Source organism: Hipposideros armiger, unplaced genomic scaffold (genome assembly GCF_001890085.2).
Source record: "Hipposideros armiger isolate ML-2016 unplaced genomic scaffold, ASM189008v1 scaffold_61, whole genome shotgun sequence".
In the NCBI taxonomy this organism is placed as follows: Eukaryota; Metazoa; Chordata; class Mammalia; order Chiroptera; family Hipposideridae; genus Hipposideros; species Hipposideros armiger.
The window spans coordinates 534,031-546,576 of record NW_017731411.1 but is presented as its reverse complement, the minus strand read 5'-3'; the positions used below and the strand labels follow the sequence as shown (position 1 = coordinate 546,576).

Below are 12,546 nucleotides of genomic sequence, written 5' to 3'. Positions count from 1 at the left end.
CCAGCTGTCTCAGTCCAGAGGAAGGCAAGTTAGACTTTCCTCCTGAAAGTGGGGATCCGCTGGGGTGCAAGCACGGTGCACGGACACGCTCCAGGCCACGCGGTGGGGCTGAGTCCGGGCACTGGGCAGCAATGTCATTGGGACCCTCTCCTAAACCAACGTGTATGTGAGGGACTGTCCCTGGACACTGGGCACAGACCTCTTCTGCAGGCCCTCTGATGATACAAAGTTTCGTCACATGAACAGTCCTGTTACCCCTTCAATTCTAAACCACAGGGACAGGACAGGACAGCTGAGATTAGGTGACAGAGGGTGGGGAGCAGATGAGCTCGGCCCCTGCCTGGCTGTCTCCCCCATCTGCTAAGGACAAGAAAAACAGACCAAAACCCAAAAAGGCCAGTGATCCCCAAAAGCCAAATGAGCTCTCGGACCCGGCAGTTCCTGCTGAGGCTGGGAAGGCACCGGGATGGAAGCCGCCATGCAGGTCTGAGCTACATGCAGAGTGAGGGCGAGAGCTGTGGCCCGGCTGGCTCGGGCGAGCGGGCGGGAGGCGAGGCTGGGGCCGCTTACCCTGAACTCCCCCTCACATGTATCCAAAACTGCGGCACTCATGTCACACAGCTGCAAGAACACAATGATAGGATTCGGAGAGAGGAAGAAACACGATGAAACAAGACTGTAACAGAAAACTATGCCAAGTACCACAGTCTGGTGGGCCACACCAGGCCATTACCGTTTCTATTGTGGCTCAGGGCCCGGTATGTATGGGACAGAACAACAGTCTGCTGCCAAAGAACATGAAAACGGAACAGGTACGGGGGCCGGGGGCATTGCTAATGCTAAAGTCAGCAGATCTTAAAATGGCGCAACGGAAAGGGAGCACTGCATTTCCCATGTGACTGCGGGGCACCGGCTGCCCCTCAGGGCTTTCTGTTGCCTACTTTTTGTCCCCAAAGTTCTCCTCCTTCTGTTATCTGTTTTTCCTCCGTGATGCCCAATACTCATTCTGTTGCTTCCAGTATCAACCCTACCCCGTTTCCCTTCCTCGGGGTGGCTGCCGTAGTTGGCAGGCTGAGGTGTTGGGAGCAGTCCCTCTAGCTGACTTGGGGTGACCACGAGCTCCTGGGGTGTGGCCAGGAGCCCCGAGGGCAGCAGGCCTGTGCCACCTCCATCAGGACACACACCAGGAACCACCCATGGGAAGTGGTGCTCGCTGCCGTCTCTCAAGGAGGAATTACCTTAATTTTCTATAAGCCTCAGGGTAGAGGACAGCAGCTGCGCCTTCAACAGTAATCACATCCAAAAATAAAGAAGGAAAATCACCAGATGGCCATTGCTCACAATATTTAAATCTCCCAACCCATCGCAAACCCTCCAGTTGGACTGGCCTTTTCATAGGCAGTAAGCTGCCGAGCCCCACAGGCTCACCCCTGCTATCTCATCAAGTGAAAAACCATCTCTCCTGGAGAAGGACGTACGAATAAAAGCACAGTCCCCATGAGAAACCCCAGTGCACCTAGGGCTGCATTGTGCTGTGTGTCTGTGTGGTGTGTGTATGTATAATAGTGTATGTATTTGCGTGTAGTGTGTGTGCAGGTATGTATGTGTATTTGGGTAGTGTTTCTGTGTACTGTGTGTGTGTGTGTGCCTGTGTGTGTACCTGTGTGGTGTTTGGGGGGTGTGTGTGTGTGTGTGTGCCTGTGTGTGTACCTGTGTGGTGTTTGGGGTGTGTGTGTGTGTGTGTGTGTGTGTGTGTGTGTATACCTGTGTGATGTTTGGTATATATGTATGCCTGTGTGTGTACCTGTGTCGTGTTTGGTGTGTGTGTATACCTGTGTGTGTACCTGTGTATGTGTGTGCCTGTGTGTGTACCTGTGTATGTGTGTGTGTGTGCCTGTGTGTGTACCTGTGTGGTGTATGGTATATGTGTATGCCTGTGTGTACATGTGTGTGTGTGGGTGTGTGTGCCTGTGTATGCCTGTGTATGCACCTGTGTGTGTGTATGTACCTGTGTGTTGTTTGGTGTATGTGTATGCCTGTGTGCACACCTGTGTGTGTGTACTTGTGTATGTGTGTGTGTCTGTGTGTGTACCTGTGTGTGGGTGTGGGTGTGTACAGTGTGTGGGTGTGTGTGCCTCTGTGTGTGTGTGTGTGTGTGTGTGTGTGTGTGTGTGTGTGTGTTCCAACCCAAGCTACCTCACCTTCTGCTACTTGGGACAATACCAAGCACGTGTGCTCGGCTCTGCAGCCTGGTGACATGGCAGGCTGGCTCTGTTCCAAGACACTGCCCAGCCTGTGACCTGCCTCTCTACACAAGGAAAATGCTCTGCCCACTTTAGTGGGCACCACAAATATGCCCCGACTTTCTAATCTCATGTGGTCAGAATGGGGAGATGTTTTAAAAATGTTCTCTTCTTCTAACCGACAAACAGTTGTTGCTAAATGTGGTGTGTGTTTGTGATTTCATGCTTATAGATTTTTTTTTCCTGGGGGAAAATAGCTCCATCTTTGATTTTAAACTTAAAGCAAAACTAAATTTAGCAATTGTGGGCTCATCCAATTATCTCCTTTAAGAACAGGGGGAATGCACATGTGTTCTGAAACTGACCCCTTTCTAAATATGTATTGCTAGAAATTCATTTTTCGAATTAGGCTTATTTAAGTAATACGAAAAAAAAGTGTCTTTGGTTCTTAGCATCTGTTCTCAAGATACGGTTTTGTACCTGTTTAGATCCTTGGGCTCTACACAAGGAAAGCCTCCGCCCCTCACCTGTGCTGTTCTGCAGTCACAACCCAGCATCCAGCCCTCCCAAAGCACCACTCCAAAGAACTCAGGGCACTCAACCCCCAAATTAAGGCTATCATCAGAGCCCTGGGCCCGCAGGCATTCGATTGGGAGAGTCCCCTAAGAAGCCCCTCTGCGGGACAACTTGGATCCATCCCGAGCTGCTTTTCACTGGATTAAGGGTGGTGTCGAAGGAGACCATCCCGGAAGCCACAGGGGCACCCGCTTAGCCCCCCTGTAACAAGCAGGGATCTGTGAACCGACAGTGGCGCCAGCAGTCCCTCCATTTGGCACATTTTGCTAAGGGTTATGGAAAAATTTGAGGAAGCCGGGGCTTGGTTACCTGTAGACATGCTTTCCCCGGGGGACATGCCGTCTAGCATGGGGTGCTCCGTGGACTGTGGACTAGAGGCGGAGAGGTTCACTGTGGGAGGCTGAGGAGGCGGCAGGGTAGGTCTCTGTCGGGGCTTAGGGGTGGGCCGCGATTTGGTTAAAGTGCTTGTGAAGCTGGAAGGAGAGGCCAGAGGGGGCGCTGCAGCCGCTGGGGAGAGCTGGCCTGAGGCCAAGGAGTACCCTTGAGGGTAACTCAGTCCGTAGGGCGACGGGGTGCTCGGTGGGGTAGGAGACAGGCTGAGTGGGGATGGCTGGCCGGCGGACTGGTCAGTCACAGTGCCCAGCTGGACAAAGGGGACCTTGGGTGGATTTGGTGCCAGCTTCTTGGAAACTGGAAGAGAAAGCAGAACACAACAACAGCAACACACATGGCTGTTAAATGAAGCCCATCGTCCATGTGGTCTATTAGCACACCCCTCACCGCCTCCTAACCCTCGCCACCCCCTCACCCCCACCCCCAGCTGTTGCCACCCTGAGAGCAGCCAATACAATTTTTTAAAAATCACCTAGAACTGCAAGTTTTCATATTTCCCCATCTGTTCACTAATTTCTTCTCCTCTTCTCTGGATTCCTGCCACCGTGCATGTGCGCGCGCGCGCGCGCGCGCGCACACACACACACACACACACACACACACACACACACACACACACACACACTGCAGAACACATTTCCCATCCACAGGCAGTGACTGATTCCCGTGTCCTGTCACCACTTCAGGGTGGTAACAGGTATCGGTGGTATGCTGAGGAAGTGAGTCAGTGACACACGGTCCAACAGAGGACAACTAGAGTTCAACCTATGACAGTGGACCCTGTATGGGCTGATTGTCCTCAGAAGAGGAAACTGACTTTTGGCTGAACCTGCCCAGTGGCTCTTGGCTCCCATAATAAGGACATATGACCATGTACTTTGGCCACAGAGGCCCAGTGCCTCCATTGCATCTGTCCTTCCCCCGTCCTTCCCTCGTCCAGCATGCTTGCTTCAGAGGTGTTTTCCTTTCAAGAATTGTACCCCCTGGGTACAAATATGTTCTGATCTATTGCACTGTTTTAAGCCCCAACCTCCTCTGCATTGCTTTCATTTTCTTTACTTAATTATGCTAAAGGGTGACAAATACATTATGCTTTTAACTGAAAATGAACTGGGGAGGATGACAAATTCAAACACTCAGGAGATCCCGTTGATGGACACACATCTTAAGAAAGCCATCACTAATCTGTCAGTTAAGTGAGGGCTGGCTGAGGGTACCACTAATTCTAGAAGAAATTGTCCTTTAAGCCCTCAAGGAGGCATCAGGGGGCACTTCTCCCACCCCCCACCCCCACCCGCACTCCTCAGCCCTCCATGGAACAAAATGTGTTCTAAGACGCACTTCCCTGCTTCGTCAGTGTGCAGTGTGGTCAAGAAAAGGGCATGTTTGTCCGGGTCCCACCAATGTGGGCTGAAATTCCTACCCTGTCTTCCCCCACTGTAAGCCTGGGGAACATTTATTTAAACCTCTTCTCCACAGCAGTGCAATAATTAAATGGGACCGTGTATATCAAGCACCATATAATCATGGCTTATAATAAAACCACTTTTCAGCCGTACAGGGTAATGCGGGAAGTACTGTGGTGGGTGCGAAGCAAGTGGACACTCCAGGGGTCATGCTTGAACAAGTCTTCTCCTAAATGAGCTGGGAGAGGGAGGACGCAGTGACATCACCATGAAATCTGTGATGACATTTACCACTTCTTGGTAGTGACAGGACGAGTCCATAATGAACAACTGTAAGCACACTGATAAAAGACTGAGGGGTTCAAAAAGAAGAAAAGGTAAGCGTGCCATTAGGGGGCAATGGTGGAGGGTGGAGAAGAAAGTTGTACCTTTCAAAAGACTGAGCTACTGAATGCCACTTGGGAAAGGGACCTACCTCATTCTAGGCCACCTGCATAGTCCCAGTGTGCTGTGAAAACTGAGGGCCAAGCTGCCACTGGCACCAGGAAGCTGACTGGCCTGGACCAGGAGCCCTGACTCCATTGGACAAAACAATGGCTTGCTGTCACCCCACTCAGAGGGCAAGGGGAAGGCTAAAGTCCTTGTACACAAAATTGGCCAAAGAGCTCTATCTAGACCGCAAGGAAAACGTGTTGTTGCTGGAAAAAAACTCTGAAATGCTAAATTCCCACCACCACCACTGTGGCCCAATTCCTATGTCTGGAAGGGTATGCCGTGTAACCACAGTGCCCCGAATGGCACCCCCCTTGTATTATAGTTCCATGTTTACCTTTCTGGAGAGGCTGTGCCTGTTGCTGTTACACCCTCAGAGCTCTGCACATAGTAGGGGCCCAATAACTATTTGTAGGATGCGTAAGGCATGAATGGGAAACAGACAAGATGGAAGAGCTGGGTGAGAGCAGACTTGGGATAATGGGATTGCCACCGCAGCCTGGAGCCAAGGAGGGGGGAAAGCCACCTGTTGTGAAGGTGTAGGTAGATAAGGTGAGCCAGCCCTGCGCCATAAATCCTGGCGATGAAGCCACACCTAGAAGCTAGAAAACGCCTGAATTGGGTTCAAATTAAACAATAGGCTATTCTTAACAAGTTAAAGACTTTGCAAAGTGGTGACATAGGGTGAAAACCAACAAAAAGAATTCGGATAAGCACACATTCCCTGCAGTTCCCCACGTGTGGAGCGTCACCACAGAGCATGTCTTTGGCTTCTGGGAGTCACTTCAGAGGGAATAATTGGACCTTCTACAGTGGGTTCCATTAGGCAGTTCAGGGGTCAGTGAAGAAATTCTCAGACCTCCTAAAATGGAAATATGGGAGGGCAGGACTCCTGTAGAAACTATCCGATTCCCTCTTCCATGTCACATTAGACAAACAATCCCAGGGCAGGCAGCTGTGTGAGGCCCTGGTTGACAAGCAGAAGACTCCACACAGCATCTTAAATGATGGCAGTAGAGCCTGGCAGCGTCCATGGAAGACACACGTCACCCTGAGCGGTGATTCTGCACCGGGGTCTTAGTGCACAAGAAGCAGTGCCCTGTACGTGCCCCTAATGGGCCCACTGTTCAAGTGAGGAAACAGAGGAAGACTGATGAAATGATCCCTGTTGGAGTTGGGTAGCTTCCAAACCTCTAATGCCCAGATCAGGAATGTTCCGCTAAGCCACCATTTCTAAATATCCATGCTAAGTGAGGGAAACGAGTTTTGAGGCAGCACACAGCGATCTCTGGCCTGAGACTGATGGGGAGGCTGGCGGTGACATACCTTTCCGGAGGGTGTGAGGGCTCTGGTCTGCGGGTGGCTGGCTGGGACTGGTGCCCGCTTGTGCCCCTGGTTGCGTCCCTGCACAGGGCACCCCCTGGCTGGAAGCTGGACTTCCTTTCTGCCCAGATCCTGGAGAAAGTTCCTTGCTTTTAGAAGTGCTGAAACGTAAACACACAGGACAAAAGAGAACCCCTGAACTCAGGCCACATCAGCACCAGCACTGTGGATCTCAGCAGGTGTGCCTCTGGGTCAGCGCTGGTCTGTCCCAGGCTGGTCTGTCTCAGACCCTTCTGAAAGGCTTCAAAGATGCCCCGAGCGGTGACTGGCCTTCTCGGGGCTCTGATGGCCTGGCTCCCACTTCCCCCTCGGTGTGGCGCTCACTGCCAGTTCCCTGTCCACGCCTCTGCCCTCTCTCCACCAGGCGACCATGAGCATGAGGCAGGGCTCCTGAGGGCCCCCACTCTATCCTGTGATCAACACTGGGGTTCTTGGACATTCCCAGACTGGAGCACCTCAGCGCTCTGTCCCTTCTGTGTCCACAGCATCCCAGAACAAGAGGACTTCTTAGAGTCAGCGTGCTGAACGAGGGCTGACGGCTCGGGCTCACACTGCCAAGCCGGCTGGCCATGGCTCTCCAGCTGCTTTCCGTGAGCCTCTGTCACACCCCCAAGCAGGGGAGGGATTTTGGGACCCATCCTCAGACTCAGTAGCAGATCTCAGCAAATGGTAGGGTTGACACAGACCCTGGCTGTGCTCCCAGATGTGGGCCAGTTCAAGTCCCAGTCCACTGGACTTGGAGAGGGGATCAGGGTCAACAGCAGTGAGGGCCTCTGGAGTCCGCTGAATTGATAAAGGGACACCCTGGGTCACCAGGTCCCAAAGAGCGTTCATATTTCACTGCTGGTTCTTTCTCGGGCATTCTCCTAAGGATAACGTACCTGTTAAACTCAACTGCACTCCACAGACCAGGGATGGCAAATAAATGGCCAGCTCCTCACGCCCCTCAACCCCCAACGCACCACCCATGGCAGACATTACCAATCGATGCTCCGTATTTTCCCCACAGAATTCTCACTTGTTTTCAACATAATGTTCCAGGTAGCCCCTAGCAAAAAGGAGGTGACCTTGGAGTTGGGGGCTATCTGCCATCCTCGCTGGAACCTACTTGGACTCTGATGCCCTCAGGTAGGGCACAGGGAGAGTGGAAACCTAAATCCTTTGCACTGGTTATTTCTTCCCCCAAAAGCAGCTACAGCCGATTTCATCCCTAAATTTGTCTAGAAACTCTAAGTATTAAGGAGCTAGGAATATACTGCTCATTCCATCGGGGTATAGTGAGAAAGGCTGGTAGGCAGGAAGGGACCTGGGCTGGAACAGCAAACATGATCAAAGTACAACTTTCTCCACTTGGAGGCACGAAGGTAAGGCCACGTGCAAGGCGCTAGTAAGTCCTCTCCTTCCCCGGGTGAGTGTTAACACCACACCTGGGTAACTCCCCAAGGAAGAAAGCCATTTTATCAGAGGCCTAGAAGAGCAACAATTCCTTTCTCTATTCTGTTCATGGAAAAAACAACAACAAAAACCAGAAAACCCTTCCCTCACTCCAGTTGGGCAGGAACTTGTCTTTCATTCTTCTTCAGGCCCAAGGTGACCAGGCACTCTGGTATTAATGCCAAATATCACTCTACTCTTTTATCCATCTCCGCCTCCATCAAGAGAAAGGTAAAACAGAAGAAAACACAAAACAAGCAAATAAGATCATTGCTTCTTGTGGGATCATAGATGCCTTCATTCCTCTGGCAGACTTCTGTCCAAGGAATCTAGGGCCCAGGAAGCCCATCTTTTTCCTCCCCACCTGCACACTCGCCCGCCCCCTGTAGAGACAAGTATTTTCCTACGTTGCCTGGATCCTCTCTCTCCAGCATTGATGCAGCTGACCCAGTGGGGAGAGGTGGGGTAAGTAACGTGTCTATTAGGAGCCCAAGATGAATGAGGCACAGTGACAGTTCTCTTGAGGACAGGTTAGATTTGGGAACGTATGACTCAGTGAGCCGGGGTGCGAAGGGGCAGGAAGCGGAGTTTGGGGTTGGAGTTAATGCCAAGCAGATGAGCAGGGTACAGAGGCTGAGCCTGGCTGGAGAGAGCCGCCAGCCTCGCAGGGACGAACCAGGTGGGGAATGGGAAGGCTGGAGCAAGCCACAGGGAGGGGAGGGCCTGCCATCTTTGGGGGTGAGGGAGCAGTAATAGGAATCTGGCAACTGGAAGAAACATCATCTGGGCTGCAAATGTCCAGAAAACAGAAGCAAACAAAAAAAAGCGATGGAACAGACGTTTGTATTGGAACAAATCCATGTGGGGAGAGTAAAAGAGTGGTGCAAGACAAATAAGGGCATTGACACCCGAAGGAAAGCTACAGGACTGGTTACTCTGGGGAAAGAGGACAGTGTGACGTTTGTACAGTGATGGGACTGACCTTCTAAATCATCTGGACCAGTGGGCGATGCTCCCTGCCCATGACTGACTCTGCAAGGCCACCCATCTGTAACGTTCCGGGAACATCTCAGAACAAGGGGAAATCCATCTTTGGGGGGCATTTTCCAGAAATATCATTTATATGCCAAATGTTGTTGGCACAAAGTCTCAGTTATAAGATGGGAAATCAGGATGAAGCCAGTGTGTGTAAAAGGAAACTTCCCAGCAAATCTATTCGTCCAAATCTCCTCCTCCTGTCTCTGGCCCTCAGCCATCGCCTCTGCTTCTCCACTGAACTCGCTCTCCCGTCTGCACCTCTCAAGTGGACCTAAAGCCCAGTGAGAACACAGCCAGGGTCAGCGTCCTCTCATCGTCTCGGCGTTGGAGCCAACAGCAACAACCCAAGCATATCCGGTGTCAGCCTCCCCTTCCCAAACTCTATGATTGTCCCTTTTCCCTTTGTCATTTCCCAATTTCACAGGGAAACTAACTGCTCATTAAAGACAAAAGTCTGCAATCCCTTCATTTAAGGGGTTTGTGTGTCTGTGTGTGCAAGCGTGAGCAAATACAAAGATTGGGTTAAAAGAGTCATCTTCCCAAAGTCTCCAAATTTTTTCCAGCAGTGGCCATGGAGGCATGCTGCATCCTCTAATAACAGAATGCCCCTCGGTGTCTGATTTGACTTGCTTTCCTAGTTCTCCTAATTGTTGTTAACAGCAAAGTAGCTTCACTGTGCGATTCCAACTGCTAGAATCCCCTCCAACCACCCCCCCTTTCAAAGAAGGGCCAGATACAGCCCCGTCCCCTGAGCCCCTGGGTATGACCATGTGCCTTAATGATCGGTATTTGCTCACTGGAACGTGTATGTCTTAAGGGCATGGATTGCATCTTTCACCTTTGAATGGACACGTTCCTCCGTAAATGTTCACCGAACTGGTGATGGAATGAGCTTTCTCTCTCTCTTTTTTCTCCACTGAACAGAATGGAAATACAACTGTGCAGCTGCCAGAAACGCACCAGGCCAGCATGACCGCATGGCCCTGCTCCTTCCCTGATTCGCACCCATGTTAGCAGGGAAAACGGCCCCTGTGAATCTGAAGGTGCAGTAGAGGAAAAGACAAATACTGATATTCTAAATTTCAAAATCAGGAAATTCTAACAGCCTTGGAAGGGGACGTGGAGAGCTGGGAACTGAGATGCCTCACACTGCTTTAGCGAGCTGCCACCTGATACTTCTGCTGTTTGCTTGGGGATGCTATTCTTGGGAAGCCTGGCCTTTATCTGATAATCCCGGGAGCTGTGAATGATTTATTGGGTGTCAGCATGATGCAGAAAGCCAACAGGAATGCTTAGAAATGGGGGAAAATGACGGCATCCAAGAGGCCTGGAGTGTGGGCGGCAAACCCCACCACCCCCTGCACAGCAGGCAGCCTGCCCCAGGCTTACCTGGTCCGTTCAGCCCCAGGCTGGAGACCCAAGCTTGATGGAGAAAGCGAGGGCACCGCGGGGTCATCCAGGGGCTGCTCAGGAAGGGATGATGGCAGCTCGGCGGGCGGGGCAGGGGGCTGCATGGAGGGCGGGGCACACGACCCTTTCCGGCCGGCAGAGGAGCCTCTTCGAGCCACCCAGGACGTGTCCATCACCCTCACGCCCATGCTGGTGAGGGACACAAAGACACGTGCTTACCCACGCGTGACAGGCGACAGGCGCCCTCCCCCATGAAGCAGACACATTCAAGCACATCAGTGTTAGGAGAACAGCAGTGCAGCCTTAGCACCTTCCTGGCCCAGGGAAGCGAGGCACCTGCAGGGCTCCACTGACAGACAGGCAATGCTTGGAGCATCCCGGTTGCCCCGAGCGAGCCTCACTCAGTGGCCCTGGCACAGCAGGCAGCTGCACTGCCACCCTCTGCCAAAGCCAGCTGATCTTCGGGCAGAATGCAGCCTCTCTGGGGGGCACTCACTCCTCCCAAGTGGAAGATGCAGGTGGGCAGGACAGGGACATGGGCAGCATGGAACTAGAACATGGCGCCAACCAGCAGGAGGTGTGTAAATATCCATCCTTCTTTCTGTTGCTTGCAGTTTGGAGCGCAGGATTCCTGCCTTAGCCCCAGGACCCTGGCCAAGCTACGGCCTCTGCAGGCCACACCCGCTTGTCTACACTGCAGGGAAGGGGCTGATCGTGCCTAGGGTCACTCTCGCTCCGGTTCCGTTTTAATGATCAGAGTACAGTCAGCTTCAATTAAGTGGGCCAAGCAACCAGACACGGCACATTCACCCTCTGGCAGAGCTCACTAAGGCATAGCTCGCTTAGTTTTCAGAGACTGAACATGGCCTGTAGGTACCCGAGGATACTGTACCTTTGGATTTTCCTAAGGCTGCAGGGACAGAAACATACAGATATTAGTGTCAAAAAAAACTACGTCTTTCTTTGGACATACAGGTTGTCTCTTGTCAAGGTCAGGGTCTTAGCACGGGGCTTTTATTGTGGCAAGAAATTGTTTCAATTTTGTTGTCTCTTAAAGTGACTCTTCTGTTTGCATGGGTGAAAATCTTATCCTAGCAAGCTTACAGGGGAAGAGAGAGAGAAGCTGAAGTGCTGATATTGGTGCATACAGGTGGGCATTAGAGGGCATCATAAGGGAGGAAAAAGATGGCTGGAAGCATAGTAGTTACCTGCCTGCTTCTAAGTTCTGTGATTTAGAAGGCAGTTAATTCCCTTCCTCTGGTCTAGGTGGTGACATGTACTGTGGTCTGTAGGCAAGGCTTCATTGGCTAAGGCAAGGGCTGATATTTCTGGTATCAAGGGAGACACAGACATTCACAGGGAGAAAACACATGCTCCCAGCCGGTGTCTGTCTCTACGCGCACAGTGGGGCCTGGATATGAGGGTTTCTGTGGCTTGCTCTGACCTCTTACTCTCACCCACACTGGTCACAAGCACAGAGCTAATACACCGTGAAATCCTGCCCGCCTGAAAGGTCACGTGTACCTTGCAGCGGTGCAGCAAGATTTTTAAAAAAAGGGTTCAAGTATGGAGCTTGGCTGTAGCAGGTGGGACTTGGGTCCTTTAAGGAAATAGGGCTTGGGATAGAGACTGCAGTGAGGTATGGTGAAGAAACGGTGCTAAAAGCTGAGCACACACTGGGATGGGGACAGCTTCCTGACACTCTTCTTCTGTAGGGTCCCCAGAGATATTTTCATGTGTGATGCTAATGTTAATTTTTCTCATCTTCCTTGCATGGCTCTGAGGAGGCACCTTGGGGTGGGGAGGAGATGTGTTTCTTTCCAGGACCCACTAGCTTTCAAGTCATCTTGGGTCTAAGGACACTCCAGCAATAAATAAGCACCTCCTATGGGAGATCTGAGAGTCAGTCATGGAGGCTACGTAAATGTCTAGGACAGGGTCAAGTTGCATTCCCTGATATTTAAAGTGGGCTCGAGGGGGTACCAAGCTGTGCTATTGGGCTTCAGAATTTATCAGAATACAAAGAGCAAGACGCTTAATATTCCTCTGGGGGCAGGGAACTGTTATCGCTTAGTTGCAATGGTTGGTAAAGATAGCAGGCATGCAAGCCTCACCCTGTTTTCCTTACCCAAGTCTCTTTCACTTAGACCTTTCCCATTGGTGGGGGGGGG

At 51.6% G+C, this 12,546-nt stretch overlaps 1 protein-coding gene across 8 annotated transcripts in view; it reads right to left on the bottom strand.

The window, feature by feature from the left end:
* The window catches only part of ARHGAP44 (Rho GTPase activating protein 44), a 174,420-nt gene that overhangs the window by 3,578 nt on the left and 158,296 nt on the right, over window positions 1-12,546 (bottom strand). For 2 of the 8 annotated variants that reach the window (XR_002123895.1, XM_019641507.1), the window contains exons 17-21: window positions 11,268-11,285; window positions 10,355-10,564; window positions 6,437-6,594; window positions 3,129-3,509; window positions 571-621 (exon numbers count right to left, since the gene is read on the bottom strand). Coding sequence is in view for 7 of the 8 variants with exons in the window: in XM_019641507.1 (XP_019497052.1) it covers window positions 614-621; window positions 3,129-3,509; window positions 6,437-6,594; window positions 10,355-10,564; window positions 11,268-11,285 (775 nt within the window). In the remaining variant the exon portion in view is untranslated. The other 6 variants (XM_019641503.1, XM_019641510.1, XM_019641506.1 and 3 more) reach the window with 5 other exon arrangements.